The 25,886-nt window shown below is 41.4% G+C and overlaps 1 protein-coding gene and 1 pseudogene across 4 annotated transcripts in view; one reads left to right on the top strand and one right to left on the bottom strand.

The window, feature by feature from the left end:
• The first annotated feature begins 2,424 nt into the window (after positions 1 to 2,424).
• On the top strand, positions 2,425 to 2,816 carry LOC122758691 (annotated as a pseudogene).
• Positions 2,817 to 15,665: 12,849 nt separating this feature from the next.
• Positions 15,666 to 25,886, bottom strand: part of unc5da (unc-5 netrin receptor Da) — a 187,958-nt gene continuing 177,737 nt past the window's right edge. For 2 of the 4 annotated variants that reach the window (XM_044012553.1, XM_044012554.1), the window contains 5 exons: positions 23,774 to 23,923; positions 20,868 to 21,032; positions 19,214 to 19,392; positions 18,274 to 18,333; positions 15,666 to 16,945 (listed from right to left, as the gene is read on the bottom strand). In XM_044012553.1, the coding sequence (XP_043868488.1) occupies positions 16,744 to 16,945; positions 18,274 to 18,333; positions 19,214 to 19,392; positions 20,868 to 21,032; positions 23,774 to 23,923 (756 nt within the window). In that variant the 3' untranslated portion in view covers positions 15,666 to 16,743. Of the gene's footprint in view, positions 16,946 to 18,273; positions 18,334 to 19,213; positions 19,872 to 20,867; positions 21,033 to 23,773; positions 23,924 to 25,886 lie in introns of those variants that run through there. The other 2 variants (XM_044012555.1, XM_044012557.1) reach the window with 2 other exon arrangements.

The following is a 25,886-nucleotide window of genomic DNA, read 5'->3' as shown; positions in this document are numbered from 1 at the left end:
AAAAATAAATCTCAGGCAAACTCCTTAGTCAGTGGTGTGAAAGCAGACTGATTGAGCAACACATTTGCAGTTTCTCGCATGTCTCACTTCTCATTCACCATGCAGAAGACACTGTATTATGAAACTTTACAATCATTAGTTCAATGTCTTGTGACCAAAAGTGTGATAGTGACATTACTGACAGGAAGGGAATTTGCGTGTGTGCTGGGCTTGGTGTTACACAGTGAGTGATAATTGTGGTGTCACTTACAGTGTCGATGAAAACTGTGAATCATAGGTGACAACTTCTATCTCTCAGCTTAACATACTGCATAACGTACATACATGCAGAAATACAGTACAGACAGGCAGACATTAGTTTGGAGTCAAAAAGAGGTAGTGAATAAAATGAATCGAGTGTGATTGTACACATCAAAGGGAGAAGCAGAAAGAAGAAGCAGGCAACATGACAAATGTCGTCAGTGTTGACCCCTGCACCTATAGGAACACAATCATTGATAACATGGCTGCCACAGGGAACATCAGAAACAACTGATTTTAGCCGCATAACAAAGGGCTCACCTCTATAATCTCTGCAGCTTAAGTGCATGCTTTCTTAAGAATGTGTTTGCCATGTGTTGAAGACTGAAGACTTTATGGGGACCAAATGTTAGGGCAATGTGGTGCTGGACCAAGAGCAGGCAGGTGAATGCAGTCAGCAGTTTAACAGTTTATTAAAAGTAAAGAATGTGTTCACAGATGAGATGTACCGATGCAGGAACCGGAGGTGAAGGCTGAGATCGGATCCAGACGGCGGCTAAGAAAGTGTCAGTGGCAGAATGCATGCGGGAGGAGGTTCTGAACATAGGAGCGAACAAAGTCAAACAAATGACGGTCAATAGTGGGAATTAAGCACACAACATCCGTTTATTGACCTTTTAAGAGTCAAGGCTTCCTAGGAACCATACAAATTTTGCCATTTTCTTCAGATTTGTCATGCAAACCCCCCACAACAGTTCTCGCCGGTCGCATCTTGCTGACGTTTTTGTTGTTGTTTTTCCCTCAGTTCACAGACAGTTATTGCCACCAAAGAAGCCAAAAAACTCCTATAGTTATCAGGCGTTCTGTCATTTTTTGTAAACATTGTTAAAAGTTTCAAGCTTGCCTGCACTTTCTTCCCACGAAAACTTACGGAGACGGATCAGTTATGGTTGTGTTATTGCACCAATCCAGTGTCACTATTTAGAGGACAGTACAATCACAAAGGTGGCCTAGTATTCATTTGCACTTTTGTTTCCAAAGTGAAGCACTAAGTGTGATGATACTGAACTTGAATTAAACAAGTAACCCAATGTAATGCCTTCGGTTTTTAAGAACAGATGTGCAAATGTGCACTAAACGAGTAATCGTTAATCCAAAATAAAACCAAATAACTTAAGCTCAACATTATTTAGATATCTAAATATCTCTAAAGATATCTTTAATATGTTAAAATGTTTCCTTTCTCCACTAGGAACAGCCGCTTAGTTCTCTTATGCCTTGGGCCGTCTCTGTGTAAATCACTCACTCCGCTACACTAAAGGGTTTCAGCTTTACCCAAGTAAGACAAAGGTGGCAGATATAGACCAGGCACTTCTTTGTCCTGTGAGCTAAAAATAGCTGATTTTCTCATGCACTTTTGTGTCAGAGAACAAGTGGCGCGTAAGGTGACACAAACATCAGTGTTTGGTTGCAAACAGCTAAATAAAATGCAAAAGATGAAGTAAAATTAAGCTGCCTCAGAGCCCAAAATCTGTTTTTGCTGGTTTCTTTTAACTGAGAGTATGTCTGAGTTCTAAGTGCAGGGGATGTGCACAGTGCACTCAGATAACTGTGTATGTACTGACTGTGAAATCAATCTTTTTCTTGTTGAAATTATGTGTAACAGATGTAAAGATTTTATATTCTCGTTTTATATATAGAACAGACTGCAGAACCAACCCTTTCTCATCGCGATACACCGCCGCTCTGTCACGTCCCTCAACGTCGTGGATTGCCAGAACACACCAAGAACAGGAACTACTGCCTTTGGTCCTTTGATGTGAAATGATCCAAATAAAAGTCTTATTATGTGGCATGTTTTAAGGAGGGAAATAATCATTAGAAGAAGAAGAGCTGTGTCCAACTGTATTTAAGAAGTGACTAACTACTTTATAGCTACTTCCTACAAACTGACCAACTACAGCACTTTCGATATTAGAAAGACATGATCAAAAGACAGTTAGGTCATCATGTGATGGATTGGTCAAGCCTTTCAAGTGGGAACTTGCACACAGTAAGTGTTCAGTAAAAGGCAAAAGTAACTTGTCTCCTTGTCACCCTGCCTACATCAGCCTCCATCACAGGAAACTGTGCTGGGTGTCATGTATGATTCTGTGCAACACCAGTATTTGAAGATTTAGAAAAATGGTTTGCCTTTTGGAAATACTAAAAAAGAGGAAGGAGCTGATCCCTCTGATAGGGGTCATTGCCACAGCGGCAACAGGAGCCACCTCTGTCGCACTCTACTTTATTTTGACAGAACCTGACGTCATATTGAATGGGACCCAAAACCGGGAACCATCGGAGAGAGTGGCGGCCCCGACAAAACCACAAAGCTCATCAGCATCAATCAGCTGTGCATACTGGTGGAAGATGTGGCGCTGGTGAGAAGCCTCACCAATTAAAAAAGTGTGTGACAGCCTGTCTGTCTGTCTGCCTGCTCATCAGTCTAACGAAATCCTGCCCGTGCTAATGAGAAGGAGCTTACACTCAGTGTGTGCAAGTGTTTCTGCTGCACTGGTGGGATTTCAACCTGCTTCATCCAAGGACACAACAGTAAAACATAACAACTACTAGAAAATCACATTGTTTCAGGAATCAGGAAATCTCACACGAAACTGGAAAATTGAGGGGAAAGAAAACCCAGGATACTGAAAGAGGATAGGAATCAAAGCATCATTTGGAAAGCTGGACCTTTGACTCTCAACCAGAGCAATCTGCTGGACAAACATGGCTGACAAAGCTATGAGAAAGTCATCTTAAAGTCAACATCAACAGTTACAACACAACAAAGCAGTGCCATATCCTTGTAAAGAGACTTAACAACCATCACATCATGTGGAACAGACAACGCTCATCCAGTCAAACACCAGATGCGCCCCGTCCGTCCACCCTCCTGTCAAGAGTTAAACCGCGTTTCAATTAAATCTATCTAACCATCGAGGAAATTTCTATCTGTATGTTCCACTTGAGACACATCCTGTGCTCCTCCTTCTGAGGTCACTGACTGACTACGTGCTCAAAAACAGGAAGTGTGTGATAGAGTTATTTGCAGGCCCGTCCTGAGCAAGACTGTATTTATGGCCCCGGGGGTTGATTAGTTCACGTCGGACACTTCTACAACAACAAAGATCACAGCGAAGATTTCACTCCATCATCTGTGACCTCGGGGACAGTGTCTGACTTTTGATGGAAGTCAGTTGCGAAATATTGTGAGGATGATGTTTGGGAGGAATTTGCATAGCGTGTGTGGGAGCAGTGTGATGGCCTGTGAGTGTGTTAGTATATTTGTATATGAAGGTGTGTGTGTGTGTGACAGATGGTGGTGAAACACAGTTTGACCTGTGGAGGAAACAGGAGAAAAAAAATAAATAAAGGGAAGGGAAACCTTCCTGAGTGTCAGTAATTTATCTTGTGATGCCTGCTGCAAACCTTGCTGTATAAGAAGAGGACAAAAAAGTAGCTAAACCCCCCAAAAAAACTAAATGCAAATTATTAGCTTATTATTTCATTTCTTGTTCTTAACATTGACCACCACCACAGTTCCCGGATCTCATGCTCTGACTGCATGTTAGGTATTTCCTGTAACTGGTTTTGATTTAATTTTCTTAGAAAGTTCAAATAAAACCACATGTCATTGATTTTATTATTTGTTTGCATTCATCATAGAAAACAGGACAACATGTTGTTTGAACAAACAAATTCACATGCAGCAGCTGGGACATGTCAAGGGCATTGACCTTGTGTCATCTGCAAATCTTTACTTAATATGATGGGACATCAGACTTAGTTTCAAGCTCTGACCTCCATTTGTTAGTGTTTGTAAATGGGGCTAATGTGACCGCAGTCCTCTGGTCACGGTATCTATGTGTGCACAATGAAAACAACAACAACAACAACAACGACCACAACAACATTACTGTCTGTTTATAGACAAAAGAGGAAGGGAGTGCTGAGACGAGGGGCCTTAGTCTGACACAGAAGTTGATCATGTTGTTTATGTTGCTTGCGTCTCTGTGGACGACTGACATTCATCCAGTGCGATCCTCCTCCTCCTCTTCCTCCTCAACAAGTCGAGTGAAAACATCAACATGAGGGCTTTATAGCATTATATCAACAATGGATCACAAGATTGCAGAAAATGATCATCTTATCTCAACTGTTACTTTCTGTTACCATTTAGCGATTAACGTTTCCAGTCGGAAGATTATACTTCATTCTCACCAGTCTCATCAATTGTGGTGATAAGGAGTGAATGTCTATACCGTCGTGCAAGCAACTCTGTTAGGCTGCATAATGTTTCATCAGCAGCATCTTAACACGCTCACAATGACACACTGGCACAGGGGCGGTTCAAGATGATTTGTGGGCCCCTGGAAAAGGGGACTTGGTGTGACCCTACATCCAACTCTATCTCGTTTTTTTGACCGTGGTGTCGTGCCGGTCTCTTATGCCGTGTTCCCACTACATTGTCCCAGCTCGCCTCGCCTTGGCTCTACACGGTTTGGTTGGTTTTCCATGACAACGTGGGCGGAGTCATCACAGCACGGCTGCATGAAACTGACGTGACTTTGTTTTATACGCGACACACACACAAACTAGTGCTAGTTTTAGACCATTTATGAACTATGAAGCTGTCAACAACACATTAGTGCTGAGTCACTTCAAAGACATAATTCTCCAACTGTGTAACAAATATTGTTTTCCCAAAAAGAAGAAATAAACAGCCCAAACATCCATCCATCCGTCTTCTACCCCTTTATCCTCCACATGAGGGTCACGGTGGGTGCTGTGTCAATCTCGGCTGACGTAGGACAATAAGCGGCGTACACCCTGGACAGTTCGCCAGTCCATCACAGGGCCACATACTGTACATAGACAAACAAACACCCTCTCACATTCACTCCTATGGTCAGTTTAGAATGTCCAATTTACCTAATCCCCATATTGCATGTATTTGGACTGTGGGAGGAAGCCGGAGAACCCAGAGGAAGCCCATGCACACACGGGGAGAACATGCAAGATTCCTTCTTGTTCCTTCTTCCTTCTTGCTGCAAAGGCAAGAGTGCTAACCACTGCACCAACTGTGTGGCTAAACATGACTCAACTAAAACGCTTTTGCTGATTAGTAGTGAAGCATGTGATATGTAGGATTTTTGGATCGTATCGGATTTTACATTTTTATCCGTCTGATACCTGATCCAGGAATTTTGACCAGTATCGGACCAATACTGATACTGACCGATACCTATTCCCATCTATAGTTAGCACTGCATATGTTACTTGCCTGTTCCAAGTGGCTAAATAGCAGGTTTCCCTTTGGAAATGATAGGAATTAAAAAGGCAGGAAACTTAACTTCAAAGGAAAGCTAGGGCTATTTCATATCTGCTGAATGTGAATGCCAATTAATGCCAAGCAAAGACTTAATACATACATTATGCAACCTGCAGGTTGTGTCTAATGCCCGAAATGACCCGAAAAGTCAGATATTGTGGGTTTGATATCAGATATACAAAAGTATAAAAACATTTTTTTTTGTCAAGAGCTTACAGGTTCACACTGAAAATTCTAATGTGACAAAAAATGACATGACTAATGATGTTCTCTTATTCTGCCAAAGCAAGAGTTAATTCTGTGGTAATGTAAAACAGATAACAATAACAGGAAATCCTGAAAATGTTTTGATTTTCCTTGAAAATGCAGCCTTGGGCCTGAGCATTTAAAAATGGAAATCTGTGGAAGACTGTGCAGGTTCCTCGTTATCTAGGCCATTATATCTCCAGGAGTTTATCTATAGGCCACTGGCTTTATAGCCATTATAAAAAAGACCTTATTAGTACCAATGGAAACAAAAAGTTGCTTGGACAAAGTTCCTCAAGTCATTTTACAAAAGCAGAAGTCAAATGGGTTTTGAAGTTCCTGCCAAAACATACTGGAAAATGTATTGTCAAACATCCTATTGTTAAAACACAGCTGGAGGAGAAGTATTCAGGACCTGAAGGTGTTTGCTTGAGAGGAAAAAAAGGTGAGGACAATGACACAGAGGAAAAGAGAGAAAGAGAGAGGGAGAGAGAGGGGGCATGAGAGAAAAGCTTCTTGACTGGTTTAGTCTGGTTGAAGGCAGGCTGCACATTAACACAGTCGATTGCGACTGGGTGAGGAATGTTCGTCTTTGTTGAGACACGGTGATGTCATCAGTACTTTCCCTGGCACCACCTGGGCAGGATTTGTAGGAGGGGCCAGCCAGTTTTAAAACCAGGATCAATGTTGTACTGTGGCCTGATTAGTCACCTGACTGCGTTTTTTCTTCCTTTTTTTTTAAAAGAATTTTTTCCACAAAAGACAGGCTTCAGTCAGCAGTGCTGTGAAGATTAGCTGCCCGGTGACCTGTGTAAACACTTGACAACTCTGTGTGTGTGTGTAGACCAACGTGCGAGCTCCATACAGGAATGTGTGTGGGTGTCAGTGTCTGTGCGGTGCTGTATACAGCGCATGATTTAGGAAAGAATATGTCAAGAATAAATAAATAACCCATCAGTGTGTTGAAAGGACTTAAAGTAGAGACAGGGAGAAGAATTTGTGTGTGTGTGTGTGCGCTCGAGGGGATAAAAAGTGAGAGACGGTGGTGAAGGAAATTCAACAGACACAAAGTGTGTTTGGAAAAAGGCAGCGAACGAGTGGGAATTAAAGGAGGGCTCGTGGCAGAACCCACACTGCTGATGTTAGCTGTCTGATCCACTGAGAGACAGTTGGCAGCAGACTGTCAACCAGCCACAAATGTACAGTAATTCAAAGCATGCGACGTGACGCCGTTCCCTGTGAGCTGGGGCTGCAGTCGAAGCCCCCTCAGCACACACACACACACACACACACACACACGCTGGAGCGATATTCCCTGTGAAAGTAAAAATTGTACTCCCTTCCACGTGATGCAATTATTCACAGTTCCATTACAAATTTGAGCTGAAGCTAATCTCGTAGCTAAATGGCCTGGCGCCTCTTGCGAGAACCAAATCTTCCAAACAACTGAAAACAGTTCAGCTTACTCGTGTCAGTAGCTCGGCTTCGCTGCATCCAAAGTTAATAAGAAAAAGAGGTCAACAAAGTTAGTATGCAATTATCGTAATACACTCACAGTCAGTGGTGTGCAAATGGGATTTATTGCCTCAATCAATTAGAGTTTGGCAGACACATAACTAAGCTTCTGTTATAGAATATTCGACACAGAGGAGTGTGTTGTTCTCGCCCTCCAGCAAGATTTTTTTGCCTTTAAAATAAAGATGAAGTTGCCATGGAAACAGGAAGAGAAACATATCCAGAAACGAGCACAGAGATTGAGAGGATGGGGGGGGAGGAATAACAGTAATGAGTTAGTGAAACGAAAACAAGATTCCAGCTTTTTGTAGGTTAGCGCTCATGAGCTTCACATGACTTGCATTTCGCCCCTCGTTCAACCCCATTCCCCTTTCTCCCTCTGTGCTGAGCCCCTTTCCTCAGCCACTTCCCACCACGCTCTGGCCTCCTCCTCCTCCTCCTCTCCGTGCAGCACATAGACTTCCTGTGTGTCCCGGCCTGAATGGTATGCGGCATGGAGTGGGTGTCTGGGAGGCCTTTCATCCGGCATGGAAAGAAAAGAGAAGTCAAGAGTGAGGGTGAAAAAAACAGAGAGTGAGAGAAGAGAGTCATCTTTAATCCATTTGAGTCAGAGCAGTTGTCCAGCGGCGAGTGGGGTGGGGCGTGTTGAAAAGGGTTAGAGGGCTCTGCTTGTGCCATGGATGTGTGTGTGTGTGTGTGGTGTCTGGAGGGGAAGAGAGTGCCTCACTGAAAAGACCTGTTTGCCTTTCTGGGACAGATGACATCCGGTGAGGCTGTGGTTTGCTTGGCTGGGCGACAAATCTAAACTAGAGCAGGTAGAATAGATAAACATTAACAGAAGTATTCATGCTCCAGTGTGGGGGAAAGTAAAAAAAAAAAACGACCCGAGTACAAAGACACCACATTATATTTGTGCTATGCAGTTTGCACCGTCTGCCTGGTGTGCAGCAGAGTTGGACTGAGAATGCTGAATGCCGAGCTGCGCTTGGCGTTGTCAGACGGGGTGTAGCTGGCTGCTGAGTGCCAGGCCTGACTGGACCCAACCCAAACTGTGAAGGGGGCACAAGTCTGTGTGACTACCTCATACCATGGAAACACACACAGAATGTCTAGACATGCCTACAAAAGGTCACCTTTATCAAGAAGAACAGTGCCATCTGCTGTTTGGGAGTTAATTGCCACCGTCATTCATGTTGATAATATCAGGGAAAACGCCAAACACTTGGATTATTGTCCTTTCGTATGCATACGTACATTCAGATTCTGATTCACACGACTTTGTAAATCCCAGGATGACAATTAATTTCCAGTTTATGGCAATCGACAAAGCACATCATCAACAAACAACAGTTAATCTCTTACATGTCAAGGACAGCTACACACTTATAGTTCTCCAAACAATTATTTAGAAACTCTTCAGTGCATCTCATGTTGATACTGATAGTCTTCAGCATATACTGTCATATCTAGACCAGCAGTAGAGCGGCTGCTTGAGTGGAGAACACCCCACCTCGCTGCTCTATGTGTGCACAGCAATTACATTTCAGGTTGGGTAGGAGGTGTCCGTGCAAATCTTGAGGTTTAAGGCTGGGCTCAAGGTTAGGCTCGTCCTGAAGTCACCCCGCTGTGGTCGTGGCTGTTTGCCACAACTATTTGTTATGCTGAAAAGCAAACAGTAGCTACAGTTTCAGCTTGTGTGCACACAGGTTTTATTTACGGATTACCAGACAGAAGGGATTGTGGATGTCTGGTGATAAACAGGGCCTATTGTTTGCCAGGCGTCATGTTTAGACTTGACGTCCTCGAAATGAGTCCTTAAAATATCATCCTACATGGCTGTCAGGTCCTACACGAGTCAAGGTGGCTCCTCTCTCCCCCGTACTGTGCCTTAAAAGCTCAAGTGAAGGTGTCCTATACTGAGATGGTCACCAGTTGTGTAGGTTCTTCTGTTTCTGCAGAGAACCTTGAAAGATCTGGTCCAGCTGAGTTCTCCCCGAACAAGGTCCTTCATGAAGAGTTCACAGCCGCTTAAGCCACTGTGGTGTCGGAACATGTCATCTGTACTTCACCACAATTATAGACCTAAGGTCTCAAGAGCGTTCCTTGGATTTCATTAACCATTTTCACGGAAGCCATTTTGACATCACACCAGTGGAAAGTCACAGGTGTTACTCATATCCTTAACAGTGGTTACGTTCAGTTCAAGCCGTCAGTGAGCCAGCACGCAGCCTCAAACTGAGGAAAATAAATGGAACTGTGTCGTCAGTCATGTGATTATTTGCTCCTGTGTTTTTTATTTCCCCCCCATTGCAACAACGTCAAAACGGTTGCTGTGAAAAAGGCTAATGGCTTCTGAAATTCATGTGTGAATGGTTGAACCGCACCTTTTTCACCGATCATCGGTGCAGCTTGCCACAGGGGTCATAGGTCAAGGATTATTAAAGCAAATAGGATGCACCTGTGGACTGTGGGCCTGGCCACAGTTTATGAAAGCGACAGCCAAGGTTCTGGATGACCTGAGACGTTGTAAATAAATAAATGAATGAATAAACAGCAGCAAAATTCAATAAAACAACATCATAACCAGTATAAATAAATATGGTGTGAGTTGTTGTAGTAGTTATAATATATTTGAATTAGTTTGTAACATCCAGAGGTGGAAAGTAATGGAGTAATTGAGTAGGTTGTTTTTGGGAGTTCCGTACTTCACTATCTTCAAAATCGCATCCATTACGGGGTAAAGAAAAAGTTGGCCTGAATTTAAAAGAATAAATTAAAATAAATCACGCATTGCAAACATTGTGGTGAATGATGAGGAATGTTGAGGGAAGTTTAAACATTTGTGGCCTTTGACCCATTTTGACTCATACATTATGTGTTTCCATATTTTATTTTGCCTTTAATTAAAAACAATTCATGTGAGATTTGCGTCCCCTTGTCCTTTTTGCACGACACAAGAAAAAACCTTGTTAAAAAAGTAGGTATATAAGTAACTTTTAAACAAGCTGCTTTTTTACTTTTAACTTTTAATTTTTAGACCAGTATACTTCTACTTGTACTTAAGTAACGTTTTATAAAATAGTGGTAATTCATCTAACATCCTATAGGAGTTTTCACATGATATCCCATAAACAGGAATATGAATGTAATATTCCTTTAGCTACATTTGTGAAACTGGTCAGGCAAACAATTTTGTATTTAGAATGGGGTCAATATTTGCATATTGGTATCCGTGCAAACACATTCACTGTGTAAACATTAGGTACATGCTCAACTCAGTCAAGTACAACGTCTTCATTAACACGAGCCCTCAGTCTGAGTGATCCGGCAGAAATATCATCACCATGAGCACAGAACTAACTTGTCTTCACTGTTTAATTCTTGAAATAGTCATATTGTAACCTCAAAAGAAAAGTGTGGTTGTGTCAAAGCAGAGGCTGACAGATCCAGAGAAATCTTCAAAATGGAAATCTTTTTGAAACCATAAGCCCACATGACAAGCTGGATGAAGTGTAGATTTATGCCATTTTGTTCAGCAGTTGGCTGGAATTAATAATAATAACAGAAAAAGCCTGCCTATGCCTTTCATGTAGAGCGCTCCTCGAAAAAGACCACATGTAATGTGAGTCATATGTTTTTACTGCATATTTATTTCAACACAATACAGTATATATATATATATATATATATATATATATATATATATATATATATATACATATATGTATATATATATATATATATATACATACATATATATGTATATATATATATATATATATATACATATATACATACATATATATGTATGTATATATATATATACATACATATATGTGTGTATATATATATATATATATATATATATATATACATATATGTCGCACTTCAATCAAATGTTGATGTGTTTGGAAAACAAAAAAATACACAGGATACATAGTTTTTCTTGTCATAAAATAATAATAACGACTCAGCGTTTTCTGCTGTTTGGGAGTAAGATTAAAAAGGCAGTAGTTTTTAGTTAGGAAGAGGGACAGCAACCACTTTGTATGAAATGACAGCGTTTTTACTCAAGCGAGCATTGTTTTCTACTTTCTCTGAAGCAACGCAGAGCTTAAGAGCATTAACGTGAGAGAAACACATCACATCACACGTGTGAAGAAGCTGAGAGAGTAGCTGTCTGCTGTCGGCTGCATTTTCGAGGGACATGTGATACAGCGTTTTGAAAGTTACACACAGCTTTCCTTCACGCCTTCACTCGCTCACACACACACTCACTGAGTCACTGAGTTTATGCAAAGGACACTGACAGACACGCTGAGTGTCCTCAGGTGACAGATGGTCACATCATTTTCACTCAGCTCACTGTCGCTGTGTGTTCCTGGCGTCAGCGATAACAACAAGTTTAAATGCTTCACTTGTCTTAGGGAAACACCTCCGCAGTGCGTATGGAGTCGATGGACAATGCAGCTTGCATTTAACATACCAGTTCATTTGTGACAAATACAAACCCGCAGAGGCACAATCAGTGAGAAAACTGAATTCTGTGATGCACATACACAAAAAAAAACACTGTTTTTGTATACACCGTGTCTCCGCAAGAGCAGAAAAACCACCTTCAAAATGAAGTGTAAACACCAGGGTTAAGGTTGGTATATTTTGACACGGACCTACCAAAAATAGAAAACTGGCTTTTTGGAATAAGAGTTGGCAGAAGAACTCGTTGCTGTCTAAGCCTTGAGCCAAAAAGTCAGTTCCTGTCAAGTTTCAGGGCCTTCGGAAAAGAAAAGAAAAGAAAAGAAAAGAAAAAAAATCCAAAATAAAATCCACATGTAATCTCCAACTTCGATAGAGTGCATAAACATTTTACGAGGTGGCATAAATCAAAACATCACCGCTGTTTGTTTTGGATCGGCATAGCAATGTGTGGTTCCGTCCCTGACTGTCAATTAGAGAGTGTGGTGTAATGCCGAACACAGACGGAGACACATACTGTACGTCTTATGCTCTCGTGTGGAAAAATGTGTCGCTGTCTGTTGGTATTACGGTGATCTAATGTGGTGCGCTGCCACAGAGCTCTGGATGGCATTTCCATCAAGACTCAGAGTCCACGTCTGTCTGTGCGAATGGTAATTTAGTTTCTCAGTGGACCATCAGCTTTCATCCATCTTCGTTATTCATTCTGATCCTAGTTTAGACAGTTAACATGGTGGCTGTCAGGACAGAGCTGATTTTTCTTGCTTTTCGTCAGCGAGAATAGCGTCTCTTCTTTGTTGAGGGGGTTCTGAATGTGTGTTTGAACATATGTGAGAGTGTTCTCTTCAAGAGCAGTCTCATCTATTTCATTAATTCCACTGATTTCAGAAGAATGCTCACTTATCCTCCCTGTATGTATTCTTCTGTTCTGTTACCCAGCTGTTTGCCCACGATCGGGTCTTTTTACACAGCTGGAATTTAAAGCTGGGTCCCATTTCTGAGGGGACCTGACTGATCCCATCCAATGCTGTCTGCAAATACACTGAAACGTTTGGGCTGGAAAAAATGTCGAGGTTCCCCGAAATGATTTACTGCAGGGCCTTGTGGACGGCGCAGGGCACATTATGTGCTTCAGCCTCGCCGTAAAGTCAGGATCTTAGCAGGAGTGATGGTATATCAGTGGGATGTGTTGTGGGTAATCGCTCTAAAAACTGAAGAAGGGGCTTTTAAACTTGGATGATGTGCAGCTCCAGTAATTCAGCTGCTTTTCTCCCATGCTTGGCACTCTTGTAGCACACTCAGATCCGGTAAGACTGCTCCTCCAGGTGGTGTCGCACACTCAGCATGAGAGAAAAGGTTGCTGAAAATCCTTGCGGCTTCTGATCTCAGGTATTTTTTGTATTTTTTTCATGAAAAGTTAGGGAGGCTCGTGTAAATCACAGAGGATCAGACGATTTCACGATGTTTTCCTCTGAGTTAAACAACTAAAGTCGTCCATAATGATTTGACTTAGGCTGTTTTTTTTTTTTATTTCTCCCTCAGGTGATCAAAGTAAGTACAGCCACAAGTTAATGTTGCAGCAGTGCTAATGAGAGCACTATTAGGGCTTCTAGAGGATTACTTTAATGGCCCTATTTTACTATGGTCCCAGCTCGTCTTGCATCGCCACGGCACGGGCTGGTTTTCCACAACAAAAATAAAAGCTACTCAACGTAGGCGGAGTCATGACTGCACTGCTGCGTGAAACTGCCGTGACTCCGTTTTACACACAAACGAGTGACTAGTGACTTGTAAAGCAATTGTTTTCAGTGCAACTGAATCATTAGAATCAGTTCATTAAAACTATTTGTTTAGTGCTGTCACTTAATACACCAGACTCCTCTGTTAAATATTGAGATTTTAGACATTTCCCAGGTAATTATTGGAGATTAATCCACGTTTTTAGGATGGTTAAGTCTTTTTAACTGATCTACAGTTTGGCATCGTTCGGCTTGATTCTTGTGTCGGGGCGTCTCAGAGCAGGAGTACGTGGTACCAGGTACTATGCTAGTGGAAACGTAACTTAACCATGCCAAGTTGAGGCGAGTCAAGCCGGTGGAAACACGACATAAGACTTTAGACAAGATCAATAATATTGCGATCGATTGTGTGACGGAGAAAAACCCACCAAATTTCTTGCGGGTGAGAAAAGCTAGTTCCCGCTAGATTTGCAAAACATAGGTGACGTCAGGAAACATAAAATGAAGCCTTACATCAGAATTTTTGTGACTAAGCAACTCAGTAACTAATTGTGAAACTTCCTAATGAAATAAATGATTAGTTGCACCCTCAAGATTTGAATGAAATATACAGAGAAAATGTTGTGACATACTCTCAGCTGTAATTCATTTGCTCGCGGTTTAAATCCTTCTGTTTCACAGCAGCCAGATGTTGCTAGTTAAAAATCAGGATGAGTCACAGTCGTAAGTGTTACATGTTTTACAAGTCTTAGTCTTTTTTTTTTTACTGTGACTTTTGCAGCTCGTATAGATAAGAGTACAAGTTGGAATCATTCCCAGTTTGGTTACTTGGCAAACACGGTTCAAAGGAAATGGATTTTCACTAACTGAACTGTCAAGAGGATTTTGGTGTCCCACTGCAGAACCAGCATGAGAACACTTGAATCTACAGCCGTCCTTTGGCAGCTTCGAGATGATACTGGCAGTCCTCGTCAGTGAACAGTTGGTCATTTTGGGGAAAATGAATGATATTTTATTTCTTTGCTTCACTGCCGGGAGTCAGTTTAGAAGATAAATGCATCTTTTAAATCCTTTCCACTAAATAAATGGCATAAAGAAACTGGAAATATGGTTAATAACGATGTTTTAGGGTGTTTGTGAAGCCCCAATCCAAATGTAATGCTTATTGTCATAAGTATTGTTCATGTTTTTATGTCCTCACCTTAACCTTAACTAAAAATCCTTATTAATTTACCCGTTTTAGTGTTTTACACCGGCTCTTGATTTGTTTTTGAATCTTGATCTGGTTGATGTTGAGCAGATGTTTTGCCACTATTCCAGAGTCAGCGTCATCTTTCTTAAAATGGTCTTTATCCGTCTTCCAGCTTCTCCCCCGCGGTTGTTTAGAAGAGATTTCTATGCCGGATGCTCTTCCTGACGCAACCCTCCCATTTATCCAGGCTTGGGACCAGCATTTCGGAGTATGTGGTCCCTCTGTGGCCGGGGTCAGTTTAGAATGTCCAATTAAGAATAATAAACAAAGGAGATTTGCTTATAATTCTGTTGGAAACAACTGTTACATCAATACACGTATAATTATTATCATTGTTGTATCGTTGAGGCAGATTTTGATCGTCCCATGTTAGTTGTTGACCCTGTTGCAGTAATTTAATTTATGAATCACTTGTGCAAACACAAGTTTAATTTAAGTGCTTAGACAAAGCAGAGGAGGAGGAGACAGTTCCAGATTTTAAGTTTGCTGCTCTTTTACAACGGAATAATAGCAGCAATGTTACCCTTGGCCTGGACGTCTGTTTTAATTAAATTTAAGGTTATAACACACAGATTCAGGCATGTTGGCAGGTTTAATCAGCCACACAATGCAACATCAACTCAGGTTATTGCAAATGCCATCGAACAAGTGGAGTTCCATAGATTTGTAATATCTTCCTGTGAAATTGGACTTTGTATGGTCCTCTGTTTCATCTCTCTGCTGAATACAGTTTTTGACTGTCGCTGCTCCACTGCAGGGGGGATGTCAGGCCTTTAAAGAACTGAATTCATTACTTAAATGAAAGGAGAGAGCCAACACAGAGTTCAACACAAAGTCACTTTATTAAGTTTAGGGGCAGGTGGAGCGACTGAATGTGGGGGGTGGTGGCGGTGGTTGATATCTTCCTGATGAAGATTTCTTCAGCTCTCGCTGCCTCTCTTTTGTCCTCTAACAGGCAGAGAGGCAGCCTCTGCTTGAACAAAGTGGCTCCAGGTAATAATGTCTGAGGAGTTGATTAAAAAAAGAGTAGGTAGGTCCAGTAAAATACCAAAATCTCAAGTCAAAAGTAAAGAAAAAAGAAGAAGAATGGAATTGATGCAGTGAGGATCCTTGTGTAAAGGTGTCAAGGACACTGATGGGTTTAAGAATGTTGTTTTTTTCCGGTGTGCACGAGGGTGTTTGTTAAATTGACTTGTTATCTATGTGAGCCACATCCTTATGCTTCTTTAACAAGCACATGGACATCATTAGATTGTTTCAAATCAGTGTGGACCGTCACTATAATTATCTCTGACACAATCATATGGATCCCGGGTTTTGACAGATTCTTTTTTCTCTTCTTTTTTTTCATCATCTAACGTCCGCGGTAACAGTAGAGACGTGGGGCACGGCAAGAAAAGGAAGCAATAGGAGATCTAGAAAATGAATGACAACATAATGACATTACACTCAACATTTTGACAGCCCAGGAGAGTGTTTGACGGCAGGCGCCAACACATCAGATCCAGGGAAGGTCATAACACCAGTGTGACTGACAGTCTGTCTATAACATACTCTATCCTCCACACACCCATAATCCCGCGACACAAGTGGTGGGACGTGTCCTCTGAAGAATCGAGATGCTGACATTTCCCAGTCAAAGATGGGAGTGGAATAACTCCCACACACTTTCCAAAAAAGATTTTGTTGGTGCCTCTCGATAACATGATCCCTCACAGTTGCTCCATGTTCCCCCCGTGTGTCTGTGCCATTTGGTTTAGCAGTCTAGCAGAGAGGTCCCTTTAGTAACAGTCAAAAACCCTGCTGTCCTCTTCGCGTCTCCTCCTCCTCCTCCTCTTCCTGATCATCAGCGTTCATGCAGTAAAGGTTCATCATGACTTCATCTGCTGTAAAACCTTGCCCTACCCAAGTTTGGCGAACGCCGAGTCCTGCTCTTCTCTGCTGCAGGCGAGTGTCGTGGACGTGGCGGGAGACTGGACCTTGCCTATTTCCTCTAGGGCACTGGCCAGAGAGTCCAGGTCACCCGAGTCCTGGTGCTGGGCCTCCCAAAGACTCAGAATCACCGATGACGGGCTCTCCTGACACGCAAAGTAGCACAGGTTCCTGCCGGCCAGAAAACGAGAGGCATTAGACGAGATAAGGAGATAACACGTGATTTTTAATGCTCAGTACTTCAGTGATGAAGGATTTAGCCACCAGGGGGCAACACTGGGGAGGAGCAATACGATTCAAAATGATATGGAGCATTACCGTATGAGATAACATCAAAAATATTAATGTTTTAAATTAAAAGAAGGATAAGATGATAAAGATATGAATAGTTTGAAACGTTTGAACTTGTGGGGAAAAAAATAAGTGCCGGTACTCCACTTATCCACATGAGACTGTATTAGTAAATCCGTAAACACTAAATTATGAAATCTTTGAGTAAATAAGATACCAAAACATGCAAGTGATGTTTCTATTTACAGTATTTAAAAATAAACATGCATATTTACATTATCCTTAACCTTTCCAACAATTTAAACTTCAAGCACAGATTGTATTCAGTGTCCTGTTGTTATGCTGTTCCTCCAGGACACAAATGTGGCAACAAGTCAGTGAACATCACTAAAACAATTGTGTAACATATTAAACTCTTCCAATAGATATTCTTCTTCCATCCATCCATTTATCTTCTACCGCTTTATCCTCCACATGAGGGTCGCAGGGGGCACAGGTGCCAATCCCAGCTGACATAGGGTGAAATGAGGGGTACAGCCTGGACAGATCGCCAGTCCATCCCAGGGCGAGATATTGTTCTTGTTTAACAGTAAAATAAACCCCAAACATCTAGAGAAACAATTTTTTATTAGCACATGATGTCAATTTTGTATATAACATTCCCATTTAGAAGAACATAGGTGATGTTGAGTGGACACAGAGAGCTTGTTTATATACTGTACAGTCTATATACTACGACATGTGCCCAGTTCTGCTTTTTGGAAATATGTTGAATAAGTAAATCCCCGGCTTTACAGTCTAAATAAATACGTTAACAAATAAATCCAATAAAGTATTACACCTGAAATAATAATGTTTGTTTTTCTTTAAACCAGCGTTTTCATCTAATATTTCAATTTGCACATGACAGACTGACAAACTAACAACTGACTCGTGCTCTCTTAGTGAAGAAGGCAAATATTTTTCCACACAAAGTTTTACCTGCTAAAAAATGTTGCTGCCTTCTTCACAGAAACCTGCACTGGAGTTTTCAAACATTCAAGGTGAAACATCCAAGGTGACTCACCGTCGATAAAACACTATCTTTTTAATGAAATGTTTTCAATTCATATTGTACAATAACCAGAAAATGCCTTTATTCAAAATAAATAACATCAATTCATGTCACTTGATTAATCAGCGCGTGATAATCAGAATGGAACACTTACGCAGGGTTAGTTTCAAGGCTGACGGGGGTTATGGAGCGGTGTCTGCTGCTGTTATACCACCTATCCAACAGAGTGCAGTGTTTCATTACAATGAGGATTTCCTTGACTGTCCTCTCCCCACGTTCTCCCAAATTCAGAGAAATAATTACAAAAAAAGCCAGCTCAGACATTCCTGTTACATGATTCTGACTGTGTTTTTTTAATAAGATGAAAAGGGGGGAAAAAAAGAATCTGAAATTCTTTCCCTTCTTCAGTCACCAACTTTTGGTTTAAGTTAAATTCCCTGGTCACAGTGTCTGTCACAGCTTCTTAGTCAATTTTTCCCCTCTCAGGTTTTTTTTTTTTTTCCAGAAGTCTTCATGGTTATAAGCACTTGATTACTGACTCCAAAAAAACAACCTCCACACTCCTACGCAAATACTGACCTGGCACAACCTCTGGAGACTTACGCAAGGGGTTGGAGGATGAAGCACATGCAGATCTGCTGCTAATGAGGAGTGAACGCATGAACACATCTTCTCGCCAGAGGCTGGTCAGTCAGCGCTCTGAGACCTTTCTGCAAAAACACGGCATCTTTCTCTCCATTTATTCTGACTCTGTTAAGATGCCCCCCACCCCCCCGTGCGTGCCCTGCGCCCCCGCTGCATGTGTTTCTACATCTATAATGAAATCAGCAATGTGGCGTGCCACTGAAGGCTGGTGGCTGATGGAAGATTAGGGCTGACACGGTGCCTAAATTCTAGATTAAAAATAGTATTCAAAGTGTCTGGGGTGACCGGAATATGCGAAAAAAAACAAAAAAAAAACAAAAAACAAACAATCATACGAGCTGATTCATGTGTCTGAGCTCGAGCATCGCATGCATGACTCAGCGGTAGGCAGCTGAAGACTGAGGAAGTGAGTGGTACGTCTGTAGGTTTCAGAGTGCTATAATTCATACCTGTCTATGTGGAGCTTTTGAGCCAAGAGCTGCCAGTCCTTCCCCTTGGCATTAGCGGTGTCAAAGGTGGCGCTGATGCGCTGACGGATAGACGGGGGGATTTTAAAGGCCCTTGACCCTGTCTGAGAGGTGATGGTGCAGTCTGACTGAGTGAAAAAGGGAACCACTCCCTTTTCATTCTGCTCACAAGGAAGAAAAAGAGCGAGGTGTCAGGGTGAGACGGAAAGTGCCACGCTTACATTCCCGGCACTGAAATATGAAGACAAGGACAAGGACTTATCGAGACAACTTTCAGTCTTTACATGAAGAGGCTCATTAAGCGAGCTCTTAAATACAATCAAGAGTTATTCAGTTTTATAAAGGAAGCCATGAACAAGCTGCATGGCTGCCCGTTTTAGTGTGCATTTTCAGTTTGTGCATTACAAAACAAAATACTTGAACACAAACAAAAGTCTTCAAATCTCACACTTGTAGATTTGACCCTTGAAGGAGGTGGGAAAGTTGGCACGTCAGTACAAGGTAGACGTGAACGAGTGCAATGGGAATGGTCTGAGCAAAGGAAAGAGGACGGGATGAATTCACTCGACGGACACTCCAGCTTCCGCATTTCACTCGGCTCGAGAAACAGTAAGTGGAGGTGAGAGGAGGTGTGAGTGGACTGATGAGAAAGCAAGAAGCAAATGTTGCAGCAATATGGAACTGAAGAACATAACATGAGAACATAATGCCACGGATGGATGAATAGATAGATAGATAAATAGATAGATAGATAGATAGATAGATAGATAGATAGATAAATAGATATTTACACACATCATTGTTTAAGTCGTCCTGGCAATACCTGATCATTTCTTATTTCGTTTCCATCTTTCCGTCTTTTTATTACATATTTTTTATTTATACTTTTTTAAATGCGTGTGGTCTCTATATCGTGCGTTATTTATTAATCTAATCACCCTTTTCTGCATTATATATATTGGTTGAATATTGCTTTTGTTTCCCCTGCAACTCAACACAGTAACACAAAATGCTAAAAGTAATGAACAATATATCAACAGATATTGGTGCTATGTATTTATTTATATCATCAAGTTTTGTCTTGTTGGCCATCTGTGGTGGAACGAAGTGAACTTACAGTACAGTATTTACAGAGGCTATAAGAATGTGCAATATAGAGTGTCTTATATCCTTCTTTTTAGCACAACGTAGGCAATAAGATTTTTAATTTTTTTTTATTTTAACAGCAAAAAGTGCTCAAAATGTTTAAAATCGGATTGAATTTGTGAAATTTGCAAATACATCACAGTTCAACGTTGACTTGGCTCGTTTTCATGAACAACAAGAAAAGAAAAACAATCTAATTTTGTGACTTCTGCACAATTATTGCCACTTTATATCACAACTAAAAATGTGATATAAAATGAATCATAACTCTGACTAAACAACACATTAGAAGACAAAAACCTCCCCACATTTTTAAAGCCACAATATGTGACCTATAAACACACACTCACAGGATGTCCATATAAGGAGTTGTGTATTATGCCCAAGGCAAATTAGCACTAAAGGTTAAGCGAATCCTCTAAAGCTGCGTTTCGCGATGAATGTTAATTGACATCTAACTACTGTCTCCACCCTGAGCACTTTTACTCACCTCCACCACAGACGTATAGACCTGGAGTATGTGCTCCTCGCCTTTGACCTGCCGCACGTTGATCTTGCAGGAGAGCTGCGGCGAGGAGTGGCTGTATCGCTCCAAAGAGAAGGCACACTGCAGGGGACGCTGGTTACTGGCCCACACCTGAGAAAAGGAGAACTCCTGCAGCGTGGGGAGGCGAGGGTGGGCGGACAGTGAGAACGATGAAAGCATTAGACAGAGGAGACAACAAACTCATTAAACCCCTGCTAAAGACATTCGTTATTTGAACCCGGCTTCGCCACCCACTTTGCTGTTTACATGATTAATTAAGGCCGAACGAGTAGCCTCTTTAGCCAATCAATGATGTTGCCTAATCAAGCAGTTTACCCGTCACACAAAAAAAACAACAGCAGCAGCCGGTCGAGCCCTGGGGACGAAAATGCATCCTCCACTAATGACAGAGCGGGAGTCATCTGTGCAGAAATATAATAAATCACATGCTGCTCATGAAAATTAAGTTATAGGGCATCACGCATACTGTGTGGCTAATTTTACATGCAGTCAGTATAGTCGGCCCATATATATTACAGAGCAAAGGCCATGTTTTATGCAGCAATTACCTATACCATGAGAAGTGGATTAGTATTCCCAGAGGTACAAATAAAGATAATTTTTCTCATGCAAAGGTCTGCTACATCAAAATGTCTAATGAGTGTTATGGTGAAGTGCAAATGTATTTAAATACCTGTATCAGTGCCTGTGTGTCTGTAAACACTACATTCAGTATATATATAATAATTGGTCTACACATATATATATATATATATGTTTGTAAAATATATATATATCTCTATATATATATACATATATACAAACATACATATATACATATTTATATATATATATATATAGACCCATTTTCACATTGAACTGAAGATCTTTTCTATCATCAGGTGAAAACTAATGCACTCTTACATAACAAAAAAGATTTTAAATTAAATCACTTAAGGTGCACAGGGATGTGTTTCATTTAAGAGAATAGAATATAAATGGGAAATTTTGTGAATTATTACAATGAGCCATGTTCTTCTTTTTGTTCCTGTGCCATGTTTCTTTTCAGATCACACTGCTTGAACTCACTCTACTCTGAGTCTTAGTTATTCTTCCTTGGCCCTGTAGTGTGTGTGTGTCTCACTCACTCGTATTTGTAAATGTTATGTTTTTATTCTTGAGGGACGTGGAAGAGAAGGTGGATCGATGAAAGGTGGACGCGAACGAGTGCAATGGAAAGGCTTGCGGCAAATAAGAGAGGACGATTATTAGAAATCACGTAACTGAAGCTCCCCCCCCAACACTTCTGCATTTCCATGTGTCTTGGCAATTTCATCCATTCATCTTCTACTGCTTGACATAGGGTGAAAGGCTGGGTACACTGTGGACAGATTGCCAGTCCTTGACAGGGACACACAGAGACAAACAACCATCCACTCTCAGACTCACACCTGCGGTCTAACCAGAGGAAACCAGAGAACCCAGAGAAAACCCACACACACACACGTCCACCACGCAAACTCCATGCAGAAAGGCCCTCACAAAGCTAATTTTACAATGTCAATTTGAAGAACTATGGATTTTAGCGCCACCCAGTGATTATCTAAGTGAACCAACTCTGAATATTGGCTTTAAATGCTCCTTTTCCTTTTTCCAAAATTATATTAAAACATGTGATACATATGAATGGAAACCAAGCTAATGACGACATGAAAAACTCACTCTCCGTAATGTATGTATCTCCGTCATGTATCATGGCAATTATCAGTGATATATGGGATAAATCATTGACAGATAGGACAACCCTCCTCTAAAGGTTTTCTTTAGAAAAAAATAAAGCAAATCACTCATTTCCCCCACTGATATTGTCTTATTCTCATGCCTTCTTCCCACTTTCTGGTAACATGGAGCCTTGGGTTCTCCCACAGTCCACTCTAAATTGACTGTGGGTGTGAATGTGAGAGTGAATGGTTGTTTTGTCTCTGCGTGTTTGACCTGCGATGGACTTGCGACCTGTCCAGGGTGTTCCCCACCTTTAAACCCTGTGTCAGCTGGGTTTGGCTCCAGTGACCCGCGACCCCCGCGTGGAGGATAAAGTGGCAGACAGTGAACGAAACGAATGAGCGGCTGAATTATCCAGCTTCGGCTGCATTCCATTTCAAATGTGACAACTGATAAAAAAACCCGAAGTAACAGAGCGAATGAAATCCAAAAGGCCAATTTCTTCCGTTACCGACCACTGCGTGACCCAGACCACGGCGCAGCGAGAGCAGGTCAAGAACACTGTTTTACACATGAAGCATCCTCTCTTTAGATCCATCGAACAGGAGGACGGCTGCAAGTGAAAGCCTCCTTCGAGAAAAGAGGAGCATCCGAATGAAAGCATATAGTCATCTTCCCTGTAGGATCTCACACAGTTGGCCCTTCCCTCCACAAGAAAAGCCTTGTTGGAACTCTGGAGGCACTACGGTGGGCTAATTTCGCAAATGGGATGTCACTGGTGGGATAAACATCACAGGGCAGATCAGCACATGCAGCATGTAGACCCCTAAGAAGATAAGTATGGGATGTGGATCTGTATGACTGCCTGGCAGTCATAATTAAATTTGTATAGGCGTGTGTGTTTGGATGAGATAGATAGTCTCAGCGAAGTCATGCTGTGCCCTTGTTGCTGTCCTTTCAGACCAAGTACGAAGCAGGGAAAATAGTGCAGAAGAAAGTTCTATAAAGAAAAAAGATGAAGATGCACAGGTGTGCTCCCGCAGAAGCTGTGCTGGGTTTAATTTAGATCTGAGATACAGTAAAACCTGCTCACTGCTTTGCATCCCTTTATTGGAAATGACACAGACTCACGGTTGGAGGCTGCCTACCTGGCAGGTGGTGAAAGGTTTGATGCTCCAGAGTAGCTGAGGGACGTCCTGGATGGACACCTGGAGGCTGAACGTGTTCCCCCTGAACAGCATCATTTTCGGCTCCTCCAGCAGTCGCCCACCCCTGTTGCGCTCGCCCACGACCACTTCCTGATCGGGAAAGGTCACGTGGGTCAGAGAAGTGGAGAGAAAGGGGTAGATTCTGAGTTTTACAGCAAAAATACATGAACAACAAAGTAGTTAAATAGTACAAACAGACCCTTATCTTAGGTAAGTTTGTTAGTTTGTAAGTTGCGGGTCATACTTTCCACGTCCACGTGTCCACAGAGGTCTGGCGTAAATTCCGTCATCGTTATAAACGTGGAGGTAACTAAAGGTCTGACTTCCTGTCTATGTGTGGCACTTCCTGTCTGCTTCCTTAACAATGTCGTGCAAACACTCGTGACTACTGATAACAAACTGAAATGGCAGCTTCATTTCCACATCCATGTAACAACACACCGTGGGAGGACGACATGAGGAAGTGGCCTCATGTAACGTATGAGGATATTTTTAATTGTGGGCCTTAATGAAATGAAATAACGAATCAATTAAAGCAACTATATCAGCTTAATTGTGAGCTTAACTCATAATTGGCTGTGGTTTTATCAGCGGATGCTGATGTCGCCTTGGATGTTTTACCGGAGTTTCTGGTACTGGACGGTCTTTTGAAGGTTTATTTTTAATAGAGCGAAATGAACAGACACACCACATTGTGTTTACTTATTCCTCAGAGGAGGAAAAATGTTTTTACGGCGCATTGCATCCACATTTCCGTTTTATTTGCAGCTAATGATCAAAACATTGGCTTACACCAACTTCTGCTATAGCAACCGCCGACTGCACACGTGATACCTGTTTTCTAGAAGCGATATCATATGTCAAAGTTGTTGTAGTGAAGCTTCATGATATAGTATTTACTGTGTATTAGATTTAAAAATATGATGGAGCATCAACACGTCAGGTAACATCAAAAGATTCACTTTTATACTGCAAAAATGAAAACCTTTTAATTGGCAGGGAACAATCAAAAAAGAACAATGAAATCCTTCAAAAGGTACTTTACTGTGCTTTGCTTCAAAGAGCCCTTTTGATTTGGAAATGATTAACTGTGCATCCGTCAAAAAGACCTGTTCCACATGTAATAAATAAACGGCAGGAAAGGCAAGAAAAACATTAACATAGTTTTGAAAAACTCATTCAATTCAATAATTTAAATTCTACACTCTGGACTTTAACTAATATTTTCAAGAGCAAAAAGTAATTGACTAAAGAGAATGATCATCAAGTCTTTTCATACCAATTTAGAGAGGAAACCGACAACTTTAGTCTTTCTAGCTTTCCAGATGTTAACAATATCCAGTCATTGTTACAAACTCACAGCAGTAGACACTGATAAGGGCAGAACACTAGCTCCTGAAGAAGTTATCAACACCACTATTGGAGATAACGGAGGACGAGGAGGAAGAAGTATGTCCGCAGCATAGTAATTACAGCCTGAGTAACAATATTGCCTCACACAAGTGACCAAAAATAGTGGGATGTGGCATTTAGAATGAAGTAGCAGGAGGAAAAGCCAGCAGGATGTAAATTGACTCGACATTTTTCAGTAAGAACTGCAGCCCAGTGGCCAACAGGATTAAAGGAGGTAAAGGTAAAGGACAATATAAACGAATTGAATTCTGCAGCAACGCTGTTTCAGCCTCTGGACTGCGATTTAACGCAGGACCTCTGTGGCCTGGTCGTCATCATCCTGGAAACTGTGACATGTGATTCGCTGACATTTTTATAAACCAAATTAGTGACTGGAAAAAATAATTATCAAAAAAACAAAAAAACAAAACAGTTTTAGTTCCTGGAACTTTTGCAGTGAAACATTTTCTCAAAACCAATTTCAGAAAAAGTGCCGACATTACCGGAAAAACAGATAGAGAACGAGAGACGTGGGGAACAAACCTGCATGAAAACAAATTATTGTCCAAAGAGAGATAACATATTAATTCTACTACACACAATATGCTTTTATGAATAGCTTTTTCTTCGGTGTGCTGCTTATGCACCTTGTGAACCAATT

Source organism: Solea senegalensis, linkage group LG21 (genome assembly GCF_019176455.1).
Source record: "Solea senegalensis isolate Sse05_10M linkage group LG21, IFAPA_SoseM_1, whole genome shotgun sequence".
In the NCBI taxonomy this organism is placed as follows: domain Eukaryota; kingdom Metazoa; phylum Chordata; class Actinopteri; order Pleuronectiformes; family Soleidae; genus Solea; species Solea senegalensis.
Note: the sequence above shows the minus strand (reverse complement) of the source record. Positions and strands in the feature narration are given on the sequence as shown.